Source organism: Rattus norvegicus, chromosome 5 (genome assembly GCF_036323735.1).
Source record: "Rattus norvegicus strain BN/NHsdMcwi chromosome 5, GRCr8, whole genome shotgun sequence".
In the NCBI taxonomy this organism is placed as follows: domain Eukaryota; kingdom Metazoa; phylum Chordata; class Mammalia; order Rodentia; family Muridae; genus Rattus; species Rattus norvegicus.
Window position 1 is genome coordinate 149,602,463 of NC_086023.1, and position 23,119 is coordinate 149,625,581.

Consider the following 23,119-nt stretch of genomic DNA (forward strand, 5'->3'; position numbering starts at 1 on the left):
TGTCCAAAGTGGCAGGGGGAAGGGAAAGAAAGAAAATTCTCTTTCTACTGATCTCAAAGACGTGTGGCTGGGAAGGAGACAGTGAGGTATTTCAGACTCCGATCTGTACAGCTCCCAGAGCTCAGAGCCACTGCCCCTAAGCTCCATTATTGTCCTCTGTGGTTCAGTCTGTCACCTGGGCTCTCCGTGCCCTGGTGATGGGTCCAGACAGGAGGCTACAGCTCTTAGCTGGTTTTTACACATTCCAGGTCCCTCTAGGTAATAGTGAGACAACCTGCTCATGGTTTGGGTGTGACCAGTTAACATCACAGTCACAGGGACAGGCCCGTGGTGGGGGGAGGTGGAGAAAACCCACTCTTATTATTATTTTTTTTTCTTTTTTTTCGGAGCTGGGGACCGAACCCAGGGCCTTGTGCTTGCTAGGCAAGCGTTCTACCGCTGAGCTAAATCCCCAACCCCGAGAAGACCCACTCTTAACAGAACGCTCACCTCTGTCTCGGCTTTCTGGAAGTCACAGGGCCTCTGCTTCAGTTTGTTTCCAGGGACGATAAACATCTATTGGACATTTACTGTGCTCAGGCACACAGACTAGCCATTTACATCACTTAATCTCCACAGCACTCCATGGGGTAGCTAGCAATTATAGACCTCAATTCATCAAGTGTGGTAATGAACTTGTCGAGATCGCAGTCAGGGAGAGGCATGGTGAGAGCCTAGTGGTCTACCCTGAAAGCTGGCATTTCCTCTGGACTCGGGCTTTAGCTTCTCCCCTGTGCGTGCAGTGGGCTGTTAGTTTCTCCCCTGTGGGCGGCGTGTCCCCCTCACACGCTCCTTGACAAATACAAGATCATAAAAGCAATGATGGCATTTTGTCTTGATCTCCTAAAAGCCTAGTGCCAACAGCAGAAACAAGCACAGAGCGGACACCCAGGACACATCTGTGGATGACTGTCTGTCGAATGGACATATATAAAAACATCTGACTGTGGAATGGACGTATATAAAGGCGTCTGTCTGTGGAATGGATGTATATAAAGACGTCTGTCTGTGGAATGGACATATATAAAAACATCTGACTGTGGAATGGACGTATATAAAGACGTCTGTCTGTGGAATGGACATATATAAAAACATCTGACTGTGGAATGGACGTATATAAAGACGTCTGTCTGTGGAATGGACGTATATAAAGACGTCTGTCTGTGGAATGGACGTATATAAAGACGTCTGTCTGTGGAATGGACGTATATAAAGACGTCTGTCTTCCACATCAGGAAGGGACCGTGACATTTTCTCTCCCACTCCCAGCAGTCTGGGTACAGACAGGCAGAGAGGGCATGTAGCATTTATTGTTGGGTGCCAGTGGATGATATCAAGGTACCCTAATCTTCAGAAGTGAGGAACCACAGACCGAAGGGCTCAAATCATGGCACCTCTTCTTATCATTCCTCCCTCCTCTGTCCTCCTGGCCCTATCCAGGTCCCCAGAAGGATGCCTGGGCATGACCCTCTTTGCCCTGAGTCTGAAATGAATCAGCCCTGCAGGTGGCGAGAGAAATCTTCACTCATTTATCCAAGGGAGCTAATTTGATTTTAACTAAATGGAGGTGGTAATGATGTTGTTTTTCTCCAAAACAGGGGTGTGAGACCTAAAATCTACAGCAACAGCAGCAGCGACAGCCCAATCGACCTTGTAGGACCTCAGGAGGCAAACTTAACACGGCGGCTTCAGCCTGCACAGAAAAAAAAAATATCTTCCCCACTTCAACCAAACCCACTGTAGATCGTTGAAGTATTTACAATTAATATTTCTCCTAAATACATTTTCTTTTCTTTTTCTTTTTTTTTTTTTTTTTTTGGTTCTTTTTTTCGGAGCTGGGGACCGAACCCAGGGCCTTGCGCTTCCTAGGTAAGCGCTCTACCACTGAGCCAAATCCCCAGCCCCAACATTTTCAACTCTGAAATGGAACAGCTGTTTACTGGAGAATATGCAGAGTGGAGGAAGGTATAAAAGCCAGGATTAGTACTACAGATCAACACTGCGGGTATTGTACTAACATGCAAATACCACATCCCGTGAGAGGGAGCACGCTCAAAGACTGTCATCATCTCTTAGCAAAATGCTGTGGCCATTTTTCTGTATTCCTACATGAATTAATATAATTTTTTTAAAGATTTATTTATTTTATGTGAGTACACTGTAGCTGTCTTCAGACACACCAGAAGAGGGCATCAGATCTCATTACCGATGGTTGTGAGCCACCATGTGGTTGCTGGGAATTGAACCCCCGACCTCTGGAGGAGTAGTCAGTGCTCTTAACCACTGAGCCGTCCCTCCAGCCCCCGAATTAACATAATTTTTGAAGATTGCTTTACAGTCTAGAGGTCACCAAGCTTTTTCTGCACAGGGCCAGAGAGTAAATATTAGATAAATAATAGCCATTACTGAGAGTCCACTAGGTCTCTGGCCTATATTGTTATATTTTTTTATGTGTAAGAGTGTTTTTTGCCTGCGTGTATGTCTGTGTACCACTTGTGGGCCTAGTGCTGGAAGAGTCCCAGGAAAGGACATCACATTCCCAGATCTGGAGTTACAGACATTTGTGAGGTACTGTGTGGGTATTAGAAATAGAACCTAGATGCTGAGTCATCTCTCCCAGCCCCACCTCTGTAAAGACATAAAAAAGAACATTTTAGCTCAAGGAACATCCGAAAAGCAGACAGCGGTCCATGCCTGGCAGTACAGGCCTGTAACCCCGACACCTGAAGATGAATCAAGAACGTCATGAGTTCAAGGCCAGAGTGAGACTGTAGAGTGAGACCCTGCCTCAGAAAGGTGTAGGCTGGTAGAGTGTTTGCCTGCCATGCTGAAGTCTTGGGTTCAAGCCCCGAGAGTGAATAAGCCTGGTGTGGGGGCAGAAGCCTGTGGTCCCAGCACTCAGGAGGCAGAGGCAAAAGAATCAGGAGTTCAGAGTCACCCTCAGATACATAGGGAGTTTGGAGCCAGTTAGATGCAGAAGATCCCATCTCAACAAATGAAATAAAGACAGACAGACTAGACTGGAATAAACTATGAGTCCTGATTCAAGTCAACCGGACCCACTGAAGGATGTGAAGACCCTTTCAACTCTCCTGCTATCATAAATAATACTATGGTCAAACCCCTGTGAGCACAACTGATGATCTCTATTCCGGGAGCCTCGGAGCCAGAGGAATATTCAAAGTGGGCATAGCAGGCGCTCCAGACAAATTCTGTCCGGGAAGTGGGTCTGGGTGGAGGGGACGCTTCACCCCACTGTCAGGACCCCTCACAGAACATGCAAGTTAGTTCTCAAAGCTTGTCTCAAAGGCAGCCCCCTCGCCCAGTACCACATAAGAAGGAAATCAAGCAAACAACCTCTCTCCCACCTGCCAATATTCTGCCGGGCTCTACACGTGGAATCATGGGATCTCGGTCTAAACTTCCTGACTTAAAAGTCCAGAAATCCCCTGTTCCCTGTCCAGCCATGATGCAGGCTGAGGACTGAGGAGGACGCTGCCTCAGTCCTCAGATTCATTGCAGGAGTGTCCACTTGTAAAAGTGAGGTTATTGGGGATGGAGCGAAGGACCCTGAGGCGTGAGTACCTGATTATAAGGCGGGGACCAAACTTCAAGCATCCTCCCATGAGACACAAGGAGGAGGAAGAGGAGGAGGAGGAGGAAGAAGAGGAGGAGGAGGAGGAGGAGGAAGAGGAGGAAGAGGAGGAGGAGGAGGAGGAAGAGGAGGAGGAGGAGGAGGAAGAGGAGGAAGAGGAAGAGAAGGAAGAGGAGGAGGAGGAGGAGGAGGAGGAGGAAGAGGAGGAAGAGGAAGAGGAGGAGGAGGAGGCGGCCATGTGGAGCAGTGGTAGGTACAAGATGAGGAATGGCTGAAGCCTCCAGGAGCTGGAAGCCCCTGTTCCTGGACCGGAATTCTCTGGAACACCGGTATTTCCCACTTTGAACATTCCCTCTGGCACCGAGATTCCAGGCACATTTACCAAGGAAAAGGCAAGGAAAGATCCCTCCCAATGGATGGGGTGGAGGAAGAGGGATACTGCTCTGTTAGCACCTTGACTCTGAAGTCCGGCAACTCTGACGCAGAGCCCGGTGTCTGACCTTCAGACTGGAAGAAGTTCTGATCTCAGGGAGGCCAGACTATCCCTACTTAACACTTTACAGATCATGGGAGTGAGGCCTGGAGAGGCTGCACCAGGCCAAACTGAATCAGTCTGGGAGGCTCTGCGCTTTCTCCTTCTCTGAGCCAGGAAGCTAAGACTCAGCGGAAATCCCAGGTCTTGTCCAGGACTCCAGGGTCTCCAGCAGAGTTCCGGGCCCTCAGGTGTCTACCCGGTCAGTTCCCAAGGGCTCCCGGGTCTGATTATTGAGAAGCCCAGGGTAGTTCCATCGATGGCAATTGTAAGGACCACTGCCACCCCCACTGTGCTGTGACACTGACACATACCTGACGTATCCACCAGGCTAGACCAGGCTAGACCAAGCTAGACCAGGCTAGACCATGGCATTGACAGAGATCATCTCACTCATTCAACTCACTCATTCAAATCACTGTCATGCTTCCCTAACTTTGTGGTGGAGAAAAGTAAGCCTCGGTGTGTAGGTCAAGCCCAGGATTCCACATCAACCTGTGCCACCTGACACTGTGCCCTTATAAGGAAACAACGACTGTACTAGATTAGGGTGGGCCCTAACACTCTCTCTCTCTCTCTCTCTCTCTCTCTCTCTCTCTCTCTCTCTCTCTCACACACACACACACACACACACACACACACACACACACACACAACTTTATTGAGACTAGAGCCTTGGGCACATCAGCAGAAAAGCACTGAGCCACATCTCCTGTCCAAGTTCAATCCCTACTTAAGGTTTTGTTTGTTTGTGTGTGAGCTTGGGATTAAACCCAGGACCTTGACCCTGTTCAACATCTACCATTGAGCTATCTCAACAACCCCTGGTTTTTTCATGTTTATTTATTTATTTGGGGTGGGGGTGGGACGGTGCAAGCCACATCGTGCACATGGAGGTCCGAGGACAGCTTTTTCTTTTCTTTTTTTTTTTCTTTTTTTTTTTTTTTTCCGGAGCTGGGGACCGAACCCAGGCCCTTGCACTTGCTAGGCAAGCGCTCTACCACTGAGCTAAATCCCCAACCCCCCCCCCCCCCAGGACAGCTTTTAGGGTTGAATTCTCTCCTTCTATCTTTTGGTCCCAAGGACTGGACTTAATGTGATCAGGCTTAGCAGCGAGTCCCTTCCCCGGCTGAGCCACTCCCCACCTCTCTCCTTATAAGTTAAAGAGAGAGAGGATACGCACACAAGAGATGAACATGAGGGAATGAGGAGTGTGCCCTTGTGAGGAAGAGGCCAGCGGTGGTGAGGACTGCTGGAGCCCCAGCCTAGCAAAGGAAGGACTCTTCTCAGAGCCTGGCCATACCTTGAGTTTAGGCCTCTAGCCTTCTGAAAGAAGAAATTCTGGAATTTTCTCTGGTTTTGAGGTGAGTTTGTTTGTTCGTTCGTTTGTTTGCTTCTTGATTTTTTTTTTTTTTAAACAGGCACAGGGAAATGTTATTGCTGCCTGAAACAGGGCTTCACCCTGTAGCCCAGGTTACCCTTGACCTTGTAATCCCCTGAAGTACTGTGAGATAGGCCTGTGCACACAGATTGTTAACACTGAAAGGAAAGCGAGCTGGCTGTGTGTCTCGTGGGCAGACTCTGTTTGGTTTGGTGTGGTTTGCCTTGGTTCTTCGAGACAGGCTTTCTCTGTGAGGTTCTGGCCGTCCCGGAATTCACTCTGTAGAACAGACTGGCATTGAATTCAGATCCACCTGCCTCAGCTGGGATTAAGATGCACAGCACTGAGGTTAGGGATTTAGCTCAGCGGTAGAGCGCTTGCCTAGCAAGCGCAAGGCCCTGGGTTCGGTCCCCAGCTCTGGAAAAAAAAGAAAAAAACAAAAAACAAAAAAGATGCACAGCACGGTGGTCCAGCCACCTGTGGATGGGCTTCACATGCTGGGGACAGAGGCATTCATTCATTCTCCTACTGAGTCACGTTCATTCATTCTAACCATTCATTCTAACCATGTGAGGGAGGAATATCATCACCTCCTTTTACGTGTGGAGACAGTTGAGGGGTGGAAAGGAGAAACTGACTAGCAGGCCTTAAATTAGGCCTCTGGTTCCTGGGATTGTTCAACCCCTTTGTTTTACAAATGAAGGCTTTAAGGCTGTTTTACAGCAGTGACCCCAGAGGCTGGGTGCACTGTGAGGGAACAGAGAGGAGTCCACAAAGCAACCTGGGGGTCCAGCTGGAGCTCCCTCTATTTGCAGACAAAGAGTGATTGCTTTCCCAAAGGACAAAACAAGCCTTGCCTGCGCTGAGGACTGCAAGCTGTGTCCCTGCCCACTCCTTAAGAGAGATGGCACTTGGCCAGAAATTAATTAGCTATCTCAGTTTTGGCAGAACTGGAGGAAGGAAAGTGGTTAATTACAATGAAGTCCAGTGAGCTTATCATAGAGAGGATCATGGCTAGGACGGGAAGCAAAAGGGCCCTGAGTTGAACAAGAGTGGAGAGACCTGCCAGGCTGTACTTAGCAATAACCAGGCCAGAGGCCTAGCTGCCATTGGGAACCCAGCGCACACTCAGAGTTCTCTGTCCCCTGATCCTGACCCTGCTTAAGGAGGGCTGGACTATGGGGTGAACTGTATCCAGATACAAGAGAGCAGAATCTGGAGCTGGAGAGATGGCTTAGTAACGTGTGTTCTGTGTAAGCATGGGGACCTGAGTTCAATTCCCAGGAGCCACAGAAACAAGCCATGTGTGGTGCTGAAGAGGCAAGACAGACAGACAGATTTGCTGGGACATGGTGGCTAGGTAGCCAGCCCGCCCAAGCCAAGGCTTTGAGCCCCAGGTTTCAGTGAGAGGTCTTATCTTAAAAAACAAGGTGGCTGGTTCCTGAGGCATGACACCCTGAGGCTGATACTCTGTGTGTGTGTGTGTGTGTGTGTGTGTGTGTGTGTGTGTGTGTGTGTATGTGTGTGATATCTGTGTGTTATATCAGTGTGTGTATGTCTCTGTGTGTGTATGTCTGTATGTGTCTGTGTATAGCTATGTGTGTGTCTGTATGTGTATGTCTGTGTGTGTGGGGGGGGGTCTGTGTGTGTATATCTGTATGTGTCTGTGTGTATCTATGTGTGTGTCTGTATGTGTATGTCTGTGTGTGCATGTGTGTGTCTTTGTGTGTATGACTGTGTCTGTGTGTGTATGTCTCTGTGTGTATATGTCTGTGTATATGTCTGTGTGTGTGTATGTCTCTATGTGTCTGTGTGTTTCTATGTGTATGTCTGTGTGTATGTCTATATATGTCTGTATGTGTCTTTGTGTGTATATGTATATATCTGTGTATGTGTGTATGTCTGTGTGTATGTGTGTCTGTGTGTATATGTGTGTGTCTGTGTGTATCTGCGTCTGTGGGGGTTGGGTGGGAAGAGGAAGAGAGAGAGTCAGAGAGAGTCCTTCAGTCTGTAAGTCAGTGCCTGGGTTTCCAGAAACAGGGCATGACCCTCCTACACCGTATGCATCAGACTCTCCCACCCAACACCTACTCATAGGAGCAGAGAGATGACGTTTGAAATAGAACGTGGAGGTTCGGGTGTGCTTCGGCGGTAAACAGTTGCTTAGCACATACGCTGCCCAGGGTTAGACAGCCCACAAAAGGAAGAGGGGGGAGCAAAGAACAGTATCTGGTCCCTGCTTTGATGGGGACACAGGGGCCACTGTTGCTAACCACCAGAGAAAAGCTTCCTGAAGAAGAGAGATACTTGCTAAAGTAAAAGACAGTGGTTGCCCTGGAGGGGTGATGGCCAGCCATTCTAGCTTGGCTCCTGTCCCTTTTATCTGGTGGCTATTGTAGAGCGTGAGAACTCTACCGATGGAATCAAGAGCCCATTAGAGATTTAAGAACTATTGGGGCTGGGGATGTGGCTCAGCGGTAGAGCACTTGCCTAGCAAGCGCAAGGCCCTGGGTTCGGTCCCAGCTCCGAAAAAAAAGAAAAAAAGAAAGAACTATTTAGTGATGGCTTCTTAGGGCCAGGGCCTGAGTGAGCTAGGAACAGGGTAAAGGAAACACGGTTTCTGCCCTTCAGAGACACCAGAAACAGAGGGGGAGCCAGAAAGGGGGGAGAAGCCAGAGATGGGGAGAAGCCCAAAAGAGGGAAGACAAACACTGGCGGCACCATCGCCATGAAGCCTCGCTTACTGACCATCTCTCCATGTGTCAATCAAGATGCTTGTGCAGAGGTCAGAGGTCAGCTTCCAGGACCTTCCTCTATCGCTTGTCCACCGTAATTTTTGAGATAAGGTCTTTCAAGGAGCCTGGAGTTCACCTTTCAGCTAGGCTGGCTGGTCCGTGAGCCCCTGGGATCTGCCTGAATCTGTCTCTGCTTCTGCCTAGCCCTGTGATCAAAGAGACATGTTGTTACGAGTTTCCGTGGGGGGGGGGTCTGAACCATCCCCCCAAACTGATAAGCACAGACTTTGTCTATGTCTCTGCTGTCGTTTGAAGGAATCTTGAAATTCCCACGGTGAGTGAGGTAGTAAGAGGAAACAACCAAATATGGTGTTGGGGGAGGGGCTGTAAGGAGTGAACAGGGTTATTTAAGGCCAGGAGGAGCTCCCAAGATGGATCCGTGTGGCACCCCACCTATAGTCCAAGAAGAGTGTGCAGCCAGTCAGGTGTGATGCCGCACACCCTTAATCCCAGCTCTCAGGAGGCAGAGGCAGATGAATTTGAGGCTATCCTGGTCTACATAGCAAGTTTTAGGGCAACCAAGTCTACATAAGACCCTGTCTCAAAAAAAAAAAAAAAACAAAAACAAAAAAAACAAAAACAAAACAAAACAAAAAAAAAAAAAAAAACAAGTTTTTTTTCTGGCTATAAGTTTATTCAACACGAAACAATGTCCTCCCATTTTATTGAGGTGGCTGATGACATCCAAGGCTGAATCTCTGTCTGACCAGGGATTCAGTAGCTGACCCAGGCCCAGCCTTGGCTCTGGTTTCAGGATCGCCATGGCCAGTGTGATATCAGGCATGGTCTCCAGAAGCAGGCAATCACGACATACTGGGGACCTTGTGGGTAAGGGACCAGTAGAAATGTTTCCAGAAGGGCCTTTCTCGGAGCCTGGAGACGTGAGAGGATGTATTGCTTCATGATATGAAAGCTGAGTTCACTGCTGTCTGCCTGCTCTGGGTGTGTGGGCATGAGGGCATCTGTCTTGGCTACTAACACTTCCTCCATAAAAGGTTCATCGCCAAGCGCATGGAGATTTGACATTTATATGGCATGGAGGCCTCACCGAGGGCTTGTCTGCTCACACCCGAGTGGGCTTCCTGGAAGTCATGGGTAAACTAGGAGTCTTGTTCCAAGATACAATATTTCCCTGATCTTAGGAACAAGTCCCAACTAGGAAAGGACTTTCTGAAGGTCCCTGAAAGGCAGTCTTCTGGCACCCACCATGCCAAAATGCTAACAAACTTCAAATTCTGAACCTCTTTTATACAGGGGACAGGGCTCCTAAACGCAATACAACTCTTCTCAGGCATCAACATGGTGGCAGTCTGGTCTGACTAGAAAGTTCTTTATCACTCTCTGCCACCCAGTCCCCCTCCTCTAAGTGATGGGAACTAGGAGGCCCTTGAATAATGCCACCATACTTAATCCTGACAAGAATCAGTGAGCCACGACCCTGAGCACTGCCCCAGAACTAGGCAGCTGGGAGACTAAGACTCAGAGAGGCAAAGCAGCCTATCCAAGGCCACACGACCCTGTCTAACCTTTACTTTTGTAGGTCAGCTCAGCTAAACGACAGTATCCACCTATCAAACTCCGGTATGGCTGGGAAGGAGTTTTATAATTGGTTGAGTTTAAATGAAGGAGATTAAACTTGATCATCTGTGGGAGCCCTATCTGAAGAGTTGCCAGGCCTTCAGAACAACCCCGAGGGCCTCAGAGATGGCTCAGAGGGCAAAGGTGACTGACGCCCAACAACGCAAGCCTGCTGACAACCTGAACTTGATTCTTGGAACCCAGGTAAAGGTGGAAGGAGAGGAGTGATTCCCACCAAGCTGTCCTCTGACTCATCCTGTGAAAGGTGACACCCCCCATGACGCTAGACTAAATTAAGTATTACTTTAGAACACTGACACCTTCCCCTTCCCCTGGAAGAACAATCAGTTTCCTGGGGAATGCTGCAACAGTTTTACTAGAGGGTTACTGTATCCGCTGGTTTTGTGTGTCAACTTGACACAAGCTGGAGTCATCACAGAGGAAGGAGCCTCCCTTGAGGAAATGCCTCCATGAGATCTAGCTGTAAGGCACTTTCTCAATTAATGGTCAAGGGTGAGAGGGCCATTGTGGGTGGCGCCATCCCTGGGCTGGTGGTCCTGGGTTCTCTATAAGAAAGCAAGCTGAACAAGCCAGGGGAAACAATCCAGTAAAGAAACATCCCTCTGTGGCCTCTGCATCAGCTCCTTCCTCCAAGTTCCTGCCCTGTGTGAGTCCCTGTCCTGACTTCCTTTGGTGATGAACAGTAATGTGGATATATAAGCTGAGTAAACCCTTTCCTTTTCAACTTGCTCCTTGGTCATGATGTTTAGCACATGAATACAAACCCTGACTGTACTGGCTGGTTTTGTATGTCAACTTAACACAAACTGGAGTTATCACAGAGAAAAGAGCCTCAGTTGGGGAAATGTCTCCATGAGACCCAGCTGCAAGACATTTTCTCAACTAGCAATCAAGGCGGGAGGGCCCAGCCCATTGTGGGTGGTGCCGTCCCTGGGCTGGTGATCTTGGGTTCTATAAGAGAGCAAGCTGAGCAAGCCAGGGGAAGCCAGCCAGTCAGTAACATCCCTCCATGGCCTCTGCATCAGCTCCTGCTTCCTGACCTGCTTGAGTTCCAGTCCTGACCTCCTTTGGTGATGAGCAGCAATGTGGAAGTGTGAGCTGAATAAACCCTTTCCTCCCCTACTTGCTTCTTGGTCATGATGTTTGTGCAGGAATAGAAACCCTGACTAAGGCAACTGCTAAGAGAGTTTCCAACCTGAAGACTCTTATACCAATTATCAGACTTATCTACCCATAATTAGAGAATGGTAGCCCACTGGCTCTTTTTCTGATAAAAGCAGAACTAATAAAGACTCAGGGTAATCTCAGGACCAGTGAATATGAGTCTCTTCACCCCTCAACCATGGGGATCAAAGTTACAAAAGCCATCGTGGCTGAGTGCTGGTGGTGTACACTATCAATCCCAGTACTGGGGAGGCAGGGGCAGGCAGATTCTGTGAGTTTGAGGCCAGCCTGGTCTACCGAGCGAGTTCCAGGTCAGCCAGGGCTGTACAGAGAAACCCTGTCTTGAAAAAAGAAAAGAGAGCTGGAGAGATGGCTCAGTGGTTAAGAGAACTGACTGCTCTTCCTAGAGGCCCTGAGTTCAATTCCCAGCAACCACATGGTGGCTCACAACCATCTGTAATGAGATCTGATGCCCTCTTCTGGTGTGCATGAAGACAGCAACAGTGTAATCACATAAAATAAATTTTAAAAAGAAAAAGAAAAAAGAAAAGAATAATTGTTCCTGCTTATCAGGTAGGTTTTGAAGATTAAGTGAGAATTTGTGTCTTGGATCTTCTAACCCATGCAGGAGCAAGATGTCATGGCTGGTCTGCCTTTAGTGATGGTTTTGGCCAAGCACACATACTAGGCTTTGCTAGGATGCCTGGGTGACCTGGGGTGACCAGGCCTAAGGAAGCAGGAGGAAGGCTTCATGGCTACCTGCCCACCCAGCAGCTCTGTTTGCTCCTCCAAGGAGTGATGGAAAATTACCAGACACCGGGTGCTTGGGCACTCTGGCAGGATACACATTCGTAACCAAGGGAAGCAGATGTTCCCCCACAGGTCCTGCAGGCTTATCTGGCTTGGCCGGGGCAGCAGTCTCTCTCCTGACTTTGTCCCTGGTCCCAAGAGCTAGGCAGCCAGCCACAGACATCGTAGCACAACCTTCCTTGTAGGAGTCAGTCTGAGGGCCACACAAGCCCCATCGGGGTACACAGGCATCATCTTCTGCCTAAAACACTCTTCCTCCTAAGCCCCCCTCTGCTCAGCTCTCACTTCCCATACACAGCGGTATTCCCTCCACCCCATCTTCTTTGCCTAGTTAAGTTTTCTTGATTGTCTGTGGACGGCATGTGTTTTTTAAGGCCCCCTCCCCGCCTTGAATTTCTGAACTTCCACCTCCCAAGAGCTGAAACTTCAATTGTACACCACCACTCATGGCTGGTGCGGGACTGGGATTTGAACCCAGGTCTTCCTGGCACATTAGGCAAGCCGCTCCTCCAACTTAACCACGCCCCTAGCCATCTATCTGTCTTCTACTGACTAATGGATTGTCTATCCTTTCTCTGTTAAAATGGCAGCTCCCTGGGGGTTGGGGATTTAGCTCAGTGGTAGAGCGCTTGCCTAGCAAGCACAAGACCCTGGGTTCGGTCCCCAGCTCCAAAAAAAGAAAAGAAAAAAAAAATGGCAGCTCCCAGAGGGCAGGGACTGTGTCTCTTCTGCTGCTTTGTTCAGGTTTCTGGAAGTGTGTCTAAAGCTCAGGGAAAGCCGCTGATGGAAAGGGTGCTGATGTGGCAATTTAGTGTCTCACCCAGTCACAGATGAGAAGACAGGCTCAGCAAAAGACTTGGATCTGAACCCATCCAGCTGCCTCTCCAGCTGCGTCACTGGCCCAGGAAATCTGGGGTTCTATGGGTCTGGATGACAGTGTCAGCCGTCCCCAGAATGGCCCTATGCATTCCCAGCACTACTGGCAGTGGTGGGACGGCGCTGTAATCACAGGACTTCCACTTCGAGGAGAAGTCAAGTCATCCTGTTATGTAGGGAGCCAGGGGACAGCCTGACCTAAGTGAGTCTCTGTCTCAAATTTTAAAAAGAACCTATTTCTTTTACTTTTAAATCTTTCTGTTGTTTTAAAAATCAACTCAGTTGTTTATTTTTATTTTGTGTATAGGTGGGGTTTTAGTTTTGTTTTGTTGGTTGGTTTTCCATGACAGGGTTTCTCTGCCTGCCCTGGAACTCACTCTGTAGACCAGGCTGGCTTGAAACTCACAGAGATCCGCCTGCCTCTGCCTTCCGAGTGAGTGCTGGGGTGAAGGCCTGTGCTATCCCCGCTGGTGTGTATATCAAGTTGCCTGCATGTATGGCTGTGCACCGCGTGCATGCCTGGTGCCAGTGGAGGCCAGAAGAGGGCATCGGATCTCCTGGAATTAGAATTACAAACAACTGTGAGTCAACTGTGGATGCTGAGAATTGAACCCAAGTTCTCTGGAAGAACAGTTGATTTCCCTGAACTGTTGAGCCATATCCATCCCAACAGCGCCCCTGCCCTCGCTCCGACCCCGCCCCCGCCCCTCTCGCTCTGACCCCCTCTCGCTCCAACTCTCTCGCTCCACCCCCCTCGCTCGGACCACCCCTCGCTCAGACCACCCCTCGCTCGGACCCCCTCTCGCTCGGACCCCCTCTCGCTCGGACCCCCTCTTGCTCCACCCTCCTCGCTCTGACCAGCCCTCGCTCTGACCCCCTCTCGCTCCACCTCCACTTTCTTTTTTCATGCACAAATGTCACAGTAAATATTTAATCTCAGTCTGGGCTTTCTACCCTTCCTTTGGTCATTTAGTCCCCAGATAAAAGGCATACTACCTTTGTATTTATAATAAACCTTTAAAGCGCTAGACCTAGGCAGATACCCACCTTCTAAGCTATTAGTCTCTACTTCCCAATCAATAACCCCGAGTTATAACTTGCTATGTTCCACCTGGGCCGCTCTTAACTCCAATTGGCCAGTCATTGTGGCCATGTTTTTAAGATTCTTACCCCATGGCATCTTCTCCTCTCTCCACCTTCTTCTCTCTCTCTCCCTTGTAGTCCTGCCTCCCACCCCAAGCCTGGGAACCAAAACTCTACCTCTCTTCTGCCCAGCTATCAGCTGTCTGCATCTCCGTTCAACCAACAGTTTTAAATTAAGGATGGAGGTCACAAAGCATCCCTCTGTGTATGCAACCAGGCCTTAGGGGCCCATATTTATCATTAGGGTACATAGCAAAAGACCAAACCATAACACTCTACCCCACGTGTAAAAAATAAGTAATAAAAATATATTCTTAAAAACATTTTTTAAGGGGTTGGGTGTGCAGCTGCCCCATGGGCATCTGAGAGGGCGTCAGATCTCCTGAAATGAAGTGACAGGAAGTTATGAGTCTCCTTGTGGGTGCTAGGAACAGAACCTGTGTCTTCTACAAGAGCGGTAAGCACTCTAAACACCGCACCACCTCTCCGACCTCTAAATAAATGTAGTTTTTAATGTTTTTAATTAATAAAGTAAGTGTTCGACCACAGTCCTCCATGTTTCAAATCCCTGCACTTGCTGATGGAGCTGCTTCTGAGGAGGAAGGAAACACACCCTCCCTTTGCCGTAGTTGGTTTTGGTCCTATTGTGGGACAGGGTCACACTCTGCAGTCCAGGCTGGCCTGGAACTCACAGAAATCTGTCTGCCTCTGCCTCCCAAACTCTGGGTTCAAAGGCGTGAGTGCAGCTGAGGTTTTTGTTGTTTTTAAGATTTTTTTTTTTATAAAAGAGGTGGGACTGGAGAGATGGCTCAGTGGGTAAGAGCAGTAACTGTTCTTCCAGAGGGCCTAGGTTTGATTCCCAGGACACGCATGGTGGCTCACAACCATCTCTGATTCCAGTTTCAGAAGATCTGAGGCCCTTCCGAGCTCTGATGGGACCAGCCCCATGTGTGGTACAGACACATATGAAGGGCAGACACCCACACACACAGATAAGAATAATAAATGTTTAAAAAATTATTCGTGTATATGTATCTGGGTGTGTGTTCACACATGTGTGCAGATGCCTAGAGAGGCCAGAAGAGGGTGTCAGGCCCCTGAAGTTGGAGTTACAGGCAACTGGGAGCCGCCCAAGTTGGGAGCTGAGAATTAAACCGGTATCTTGCAGAAGAACTGCAAGGCTTCTTTCTTTTCTTTTCTTTTCTAATTTATTTTATGTCTGAGTGATTTATCTGCATGTACACCTTCATACCAGGTGAGGGCATCGGATCTCATTACTGATGGTTGTGAGCCACCATGTGGTTGCTGGGAATTGAACTCAGGACCTCTGGAAGAGCAGTCGGTGCTCTTAACCGCTGAGCCATCTCTCCAGCCCCTACCCTACACACACACACACACACACACACACACACACACACTCTGAGGGTTCTTAATACTGAGCCATACTGAGCCCCTGGCATTTCCTGAGTAGGAGTTCTTCTGACCTCTCTGGACTTGGATGTTGAAGCTTCTCACTCGTCACAGAGGCAGGAAAGCTGTGGGGAGAGCTGCTTCACATGGCCTCCAGGCCTGAGAGAGACAAAGCCACTGATTTCTGCAGCTGTGCTGGAAGCTATAAATCAGTAGAACACAGCCAGACACCCCACCCCGCCCTGCAGCCCGCAACTGGAAACAGGGCTGCATCAGCCTCCGAGTTCGTAACTTGCTAATTTAAGCTGGGCTTTCTGTTCTACCCTGCGATTACGCTCCTTTCCGTGCATGTGAGGATATTCTGGGTGGCCAATTTGATTTCAAAGTCCCAGGATCCTGAGTGTAACCAAATCATGCCTTCCCTTGCCTCTCAAGGTCTAGACATCTGGCAGGGGTGTGTGTGCAGGGGCTGAGTCCTCGGGTCACAGCTTGAGGCTTACTCTCGTGATCCCAGATGGAGTGAGGAAGCCTGATTTTTTTTTCTGCCTGTCTTCTCTTTTCTTCGTCTATCTGAGTCTCTGGCACAAAAGTTCCACTGGGGGCTTTCTAGTGTCTGCTTTATCTCTCTTTTTTTTTTTTGGTTCTTTTTTTCGGAGCTGGGGACCGAACCCAGGGCCTTGCGCTTCCTAGGCAAGCGCTCTACCACTGAGCCAAATCCCCAACCCCTGCTTTATCTCTTCACCACAGGAAGCTCTCCATACAGGACAGCAGCCAGTTCTTCCTGCAGGAAAAGTCTGAACAGAAACCGTGGGAGGAGTCTACAAGCACAAACATTCAAATTAGCCATAGAGGCCAGGCGTGGTGGCACACACCGGCAGTCTCAGTACTCAGGAGGCAGAGGCAGTCAGATCCCCAAGTTTGAGGCTAGCACGGTCTACAGAGTGAGTCAGAGGACAGCCAGGAGTACACAAAGAAACCCTGTATTGAATGGCACCCCTGCCCCCCAGGAAGGACTACTCCAACTAGCCCACTCTACGCTGAAGAGAGAACTCGATGCTGAAGAGAGGACTCGGCATTTAAGAGCGCAATTGTTCCTATAGAGGCTCCAGGTTCAATTCCCAGCACCCACTGGATGGTTCTCAACAACCTGTAATTCCAGTTTCATGGGATGTGATGCCCCCTTCTGGCCTCCGTGAAAACCAGACATGCATGTGGTAAAGGTACAAACACACAAGTAAAACACTTACACATAAAATTAAATAAACAAGGGCTGGAGAGATGGCTCAGAGGTTGAGAGAATTGTCTGCTCTTCTAGAGGTCTTGAGTTCAATTCCCAGCTACCACATGGTGACTCACAGCCATCTATAATGAGATCTGATGCCCTCTTCTGGCCTTCAGGCGTACATGCAGGAAGAAAGCTGTATACATAATAAACTTTTTTTTTAATTAAATAAACACGTCTAATTTAAAAATGAAAAGAGGGGTTGGGGATTTAGCTCAGTGGTAGAGCGCTTGCCTAGCAAGCGCAAGGCCCTGGGTTCGGTCCCCAGCTCCGAAAAAAAAGAAAAAAAAATAAAAATGAAAAGAAAAGGACGATGACAGGCCTGGGAGAATGACTCCAAGGTTAAGAACATTTGTTAGTGTCACTGAGGATCCAGGTTCCATTCCCAGCATCCACATGGGGGTTCACAACCATCCATTAACTCCAATTCCAAGAGATTTGATGCCCTCTTCTGACCCTCTTGGACATCAGGCGTACACATCATCCACAGAGTCAAAATATTTACAAAATAAAATAAATAGATTTCTAAAAAATAAACAGAGCAAATGTTTTTTAAAAATTCAAGTTGCCCAGTAGAAGAATACACTACCATATGGCTATCGAAAACCATGGACTTTTTTTTTTTAAAGATTTATTTTATTTATTATATATAAGTACACTGTAGCTGTCTTCAGATACAGAGGGCATCGGATCTCTTTACAGATGGTTGTGAGCCACCATGTGGTTGCTGGGAATTGAACTCATGACCTCTGGAAGAGCAGTCGGGTGCTCTTAACCGCTGAGCCATCTCTCCAGCCCGAAAACCATGGACTTTTAAAAATACTTATTTTTATCTTATGCACATGCGTACTTTGTCTGTGAACTCTTGTAGCACACTCAGAAGCCAGAAGAGGGGGTCGGCCTGGTGTTACAGGAGGTTAAGCTGTCTGTGCTGGGGATTGAACCTGGGTCCTCGGAAAGAGAACAACCAGCAGGAAGTGCGGTCTATACCTGAGCCATCTCTCTAATGCCAAACCAGCTTTTTAAAGAAAACCGTTTCCCTTATCCCTTTGGTTTTGTTATTTTGAAACAAGGTTTCAATTTTGTATCTCAGGGCAACTTAGAACGCAGGATGATCAGAAACTCAAGCCCAGTGTAGGCTACAGAGTAAAAATCTCCTTATTGTCTTTACTCACACAACCTTACAAAATCCATCTCTCTCTCTCTCTCTCTCTCTCTCTCTCTCTCTCTCTCTCTCTCTCTCTGTGTGTGTGTGTGTGTGTGTGTGTGTGTGTGTGTGTGTGTGTGTGTGTAGAAGCAGAGATGGGAAAGAAATACCCATAAATGATTAAGCAGTAGGATTATGGTTAATATCAACTTCTGCTGAAAGGTCTCCTTAGATCCTGAAGTAACTAGCTAGTTATCTTTATTTTAATACAAAAGGAAGCTTCTAATATCAACCTGATAAAGTTTCCCTGTAGCATCCAGCCAGAGCTCCTCCACAGCTTAATAAATGCTGACCAACTGAATGGGAGGGGAGCCTCACCCCTCCCCTGCAGGGCCAGCTTCACACACACTGGGTCTCAACAGCTACTAAACACTTGGAACTGGTTCACACCTCATGGCCTCCTCACTCTCACCCTGTAAGGGTCTACCACCCTGCCATTCCTCAGAGCAGAACACTGAGGCACAGAGAGATAATATATGTATTGTTTAAGCTCACTCTCTTAGAAAATGTCCCTGTCTGATGATGGCCACTGTTTGGTGGTCATTGTGTAATAGCTGTTGTGGTGGCCCCTGTATGATGTTCACCATGTGATGGCACTATGTGGCTCGAATGTCCAGCTTTGCAGCTGCTGGTATCAAATGCTGAGGCCTTGAGGTTTGCACAGCCCTAACCTCCTCTCTCTGTGCATCTCAAGCCTAGCACAGGCAGAGTGGGTAAGGTATGGTTTGGGGGATCAGAAAGTCTAAGATGGACATGGTGGTGTGTGGGTGGTGTGTGTCTTGAGCAGAAATGAGACAGGAAGAGAAGGAGTTAACATTCATCTTCAACGATATAGCAAGTTGGGACAGCCTTGGCTACAGGAGACCCTGCCACAGAACAGAAGCTGAGCTTGTGACTCCTCCTTTGCAGTGAGCAGCACTTGCTGTCTCCGAGCCCATGTCCTAGTCTGTGAGTGAGAACAGAAGGGTTGAAGGATTGAATCCCACTGTAGGACTGAAGTGCAGGTTGGAGAATCCCTAGAATCCAGGAGAAGCTCAGGGGAGACTCAGTGTCCTTAGTCACTCCTCCCACTCACTCCACTGTGTCTGTGACTCACACAGTCCCCAGGGAATGATCCTAAGACCTAGGAAATGGCAGATTCTGGGCAAGGCCAGCAGGCCCTGGCCTCAGTTCACTCTCTACTCTCCCTGTTTTGCTTCATCCAAAGTCATTGGGCCAATTTCTGCCTTCCTGTTAGGTCTAGCAGGCTTGAGTTTCAGAGAGAGGTCACGGAGGCTGGAGACTGGAGGCAGGGGTTTTGGTGACCTGTCCAGGGCTCCTCCAATCGCCTGGCATGTGACACATGCTCTCTGCCTGCCTGCTCCACCCTTTTCCAGACCCATCTTCTTCTTTTTTTTTTTTTTTCCGGAGCTGGGGACGGAACCCAGGGCCTTGCGCTTCCTAGGCAAGCGCTCTACCACTGAGCTAAACTCCCCAACCCCCAGACCCATCTTCTTGATCACCATTCTTCACATGTGCCTCTCCTGACACTCCCGACACTCAAAGCCCCTTGATTTCACAGCATGGCTGGCCTAAGCTTGGGGCCAAGAACCTGTCCAGACTCCAATTCCCCATTCAGACTAGCAGACAGAGTCCCAGCACACCATCTGTCCTGACCACCCTGGCCTGTCCGAAAGCCTCCCTCAAGGTCTCACTCCTTTCCCCCTGATCCCCCCTTGTCCCTAGGCTCTGCGGGACTCCTCCAACATCTGCAACTTGGTGGGAATTCTGAACGGCAGACTAAGTCGGTAGACTCCGACTGCCTCCAGGCACTACTGAAGCTCAGAACACAGCAGACACCTCCGCTTCTGACAATCCGGACAACCCTTCTGCTTCTGTCGATCTCTACAACCCCAGGGAGGAGGACACCACTTTTATGGTTTTCACACCTTTGTCCTGCAGCCTTCATAGCCACCCAGACCCCAGGAGAAACCCTCTGCTCCCTACTATACTTCACATAGTCTATGCTGCTCTCTCTGCCTGAGATGCCCCACCCCACCTCTCCAGATAGCCAACTGCAGCATCTCGGACACCTCCTAGTCCAGGCATCACCGCCCCGGATCTCTGCCCTCGATCCCACAGCCCTAGGAAGCTGCACTTGATCCCAGAGTCACAACTAACCTTGGGTCCCTGGAGCGTGGCTGTTAGGGGCCAGAGGCCACGTGCGGCTTGTGCTCAAAGTCTGGGCATCAAGGGCTCTCACGCAGTGTGATGATGCACATCTTTAATTTCAGTACTGGAAGGAGGGAGGCAGAGCGGGTGGATCTCTATGAGGTGACTTCAAGGCCAGCCTAGTTCTACATGGTGAACACAGCCAAGGCTGCACCCCCCACCCCCCAAAAAGGAAAGAAACCAACCTGAGGCTGGACAGGTGTGGTGATTAACGTTAGAATTATTATTGTTCTATTTGTTGACTGACAAAATGTGTGCCCTGGAAGGACCGGAGACAAAGCCCACTGTGGAAACCGCACACAACTAGGCCCCAGCTACCCACGCTTGCACACCTGCAGCAGCTGCAATGTGCTGGTTAATCCGGACCCGCAACACATACCAAAGGCCTAGGCTGCTTCCAGATGCCTGCTCTTACGCCATTACCTGCCTCTGTGGGGTCTTTTGGGGGGGAGTGGCAGGGGGTTAGGGAGGGTTGGTTTCTCTGTGTAGCCTTGGCTGTCCTGGAACCTGCCCTAGAGCTGGTCTTGAACTACTCACAGAGATCTGCCGGCCTGCTTGCCTTTGCCTCCCAAATGCTGGGATTAAAGGCATGCCCCACCACTGCCTGGCTCTAACAGACTATTCTAATCATCGGCTCAGGGAAATTGAGCTGTTTGGCTAAAGCCACATTGCTAGGACATGTTGAAGTTGGGATAGAAACCTGCCCCACAGCCCCGGCTTTTACCTCTGCACTGCGTCGGCTTGGTGGAATGTCTTCTGGATGAGAGTGCAGGATCTGAACCCCTAATCTGAGCAAGAGAGGGGACAGAGGCAAGAGACACAGGCTGTCTAAACAAGACAGGGTCCTAGTGCTCCCAAATCTCAAAGGTGTGGCTTGAGAACTCATCTCAGTGGGCCCCTGGCACCTTGGCAGCAGGCAGAGGGGAAAACCAAAACCTTCTGTTTGCATAGGGCATAGTGTGGAGCCTGCTATGAGCCCTTACCTCAATGTGGGGTCTGCAGGGCGTGCTTTACTTCCACCGGTGTGCCCACAGGTACAGACGAGCTGGAGACATTTTGCTTTGCTAATTTAGGCAGTTCTCGACCTTGCATGTAGGTAGGCAAGTACTCTACCATTTAACTACATCCCAAGGCCATTATCCTAGACTGGCCTCGAATTCTCTATGCAACCAAACATGACTTTGAACTTCTGAGCCTTCTGCTTCAACACCCCCACTGCAGGGATGCAGCTTGGACCACCATGTCTAATTTATAGTATGCTAGGGACTGAACCCAGGGATTTGTGCAAGCTACATAACCTATCAATTAAGCTACATCCTGTGACCCCCTAAAGCCCCTATTAATAATCTCTCTCTCTCCCTCTCCCCTCTTACTTTGAGAGGGGATCTTGGTATATTCTCTAGCTGGCCTTAAAGTCGCTCTGTAGCCCAGGCCTCAAGGAAGATAAATCTGCCCTAACCACATGGCCACTGGGGAAAGGAAGAGAGAATCCAAGACTAGCCCCCAGGAACAATGGGTCTATCCATTAGAGAACATGTAACCTAAAGACTGTTCAAAGCCACTCTGGATGTCTCCCTCACCTAGGACTTCTAGAGGTTTGACAAGAAATAATGCAAACACATTCTCAGTCCAATACAGTATTACAAACCGATGGTTTGGGACCAGCACACACACACCAACCACAGAAGATGACTATTAAGTATGATGTGGGGAGTGCCCCCAAAACCCGAGGCAGACAGACAGCCTATCCCTTTTGAATGCTCCAAAGACCTAAGGTATTGTGTAGAGCACCTCAGCTCACCCTGCAAGGTTTCAGAGGACCAAACACACACGCACCTGTCATATTGCCCAATCACAAACTGTGTGCGTGGCAGACACACAAAGTGATGCCAAACTGTCCCACCTCCGTGATGCAGAAGCAAAAAGATGTCAAGGATGATTTAAATGTTATGTAGTTAGGCTAGTGCAAGCACACACACACACACACACACACACACACACACACACACACACACGCCCTGTCATCATCTCAGAGGACCTGGCCACTATGCAGGCCTTCAGGAACCGGGGAAATCGGGGTTGGATATCTGGTCTACAAACGACAGTGTCCACTCTGACCCTGGAACCAAACCCCGCGACGCCCTCGGCAGACTTGACTCACCGGACGATTCCAAACATGACGAGCACGTTGCCCAGCAGCCCCACGGCGCACACAGCCGAGTAGAGTGCGGTGATGGCGATGGCCAGAGCCAGGGACGAGGCACTGCGGGCGCCCGGCGACCCCGACGCATTGGCGCTCGCACTGGGGAAGGCGCTAGGGAAGGTGTCCGAGACGTTGGCGAGGAGCGAAAACTGCAGCTCCGCACGGGCAGAAGGCACCGGCTCCATGGCGCCTCCGCGTCCGTCTCCACCGTGCGCCCTGGGCGCAGGGACCCAGCGAGTGGCGCGCGGAAAACGGAGGCCACGGCCCCGACGTCGCAGGCTGCAGCGCTCGCTCCCGCCTCCTCCGCCCGGTCGGCCGCCCGCAGCGCTCGCCCAAGCCCGGGGAGCCCGGAGCCGCCGCGCGCACCACGTGGTCCGGAGGCGGCCGCCAGTCTGCGCCCGCTATCGGGGGCGGGCGCTGCACCACGGGCTCCGAGCTGGGCCGGAGAGGCCTCCCGCGCGCTCCCTGCCTGGACTTTGCTGACTCTAGGCGCCCCCAGCCCGGCCGGGCCTCCCGCCCCACCCCCTGTGCCACTTCGGAGTCAGAAGAACCTGGATGCGAATCCCGCCTCCCGCCTCTGCACGGACGACGGGAGTAACCTTGAGCGAGCCGCTTAAGCACCCTCAAGTTCATTCTCTGTGTCTGCAAGATGAAGAAAATCTGCTGCCTCCTTCAGAGGGTTTGGGAGAGATGAAGACAACGGAGTAAAGAACTCAGATATTTTTCCCCCTGTGACTTCGTGCTGTGTGCGCTCTTCTCGCCGAGTCTTCCAGAACTGTCAAGTGATTCCTGGCCAAGAACCAAAAACAAAACCGTCCGGTTCCCCCAAAAGTTTACCAATGAAAACTGGTAATACGTTCAGCTATAGCCCC

The 23,119-nt window shown here is 49.7% G+C and overlaps 1 protein-coding gene across 1 annotated transcript in view; it reads right to left on the reverse strand.

The window, feature by feature from the left end:
- Positions 1 to 22,537, reverse strand: part of Oprd1 (opioid receptor, delta 1) — a 34,756-nt gene extending 12,219 nt beyond the window's left edge. The window contains 1 exon segment of the mRNA NM_012617.1: positions 22,206 to 22,537. Within this exon segment, the coding sequence (NP_036749.1) occupies positions 22,206 to 22,432 (227 nt within the window). The 5' untranslated portion in view covers positions 22,433 to 22,537.
- Positions 22,538 to 23,119: the final 582 nt, after the last annotated feature.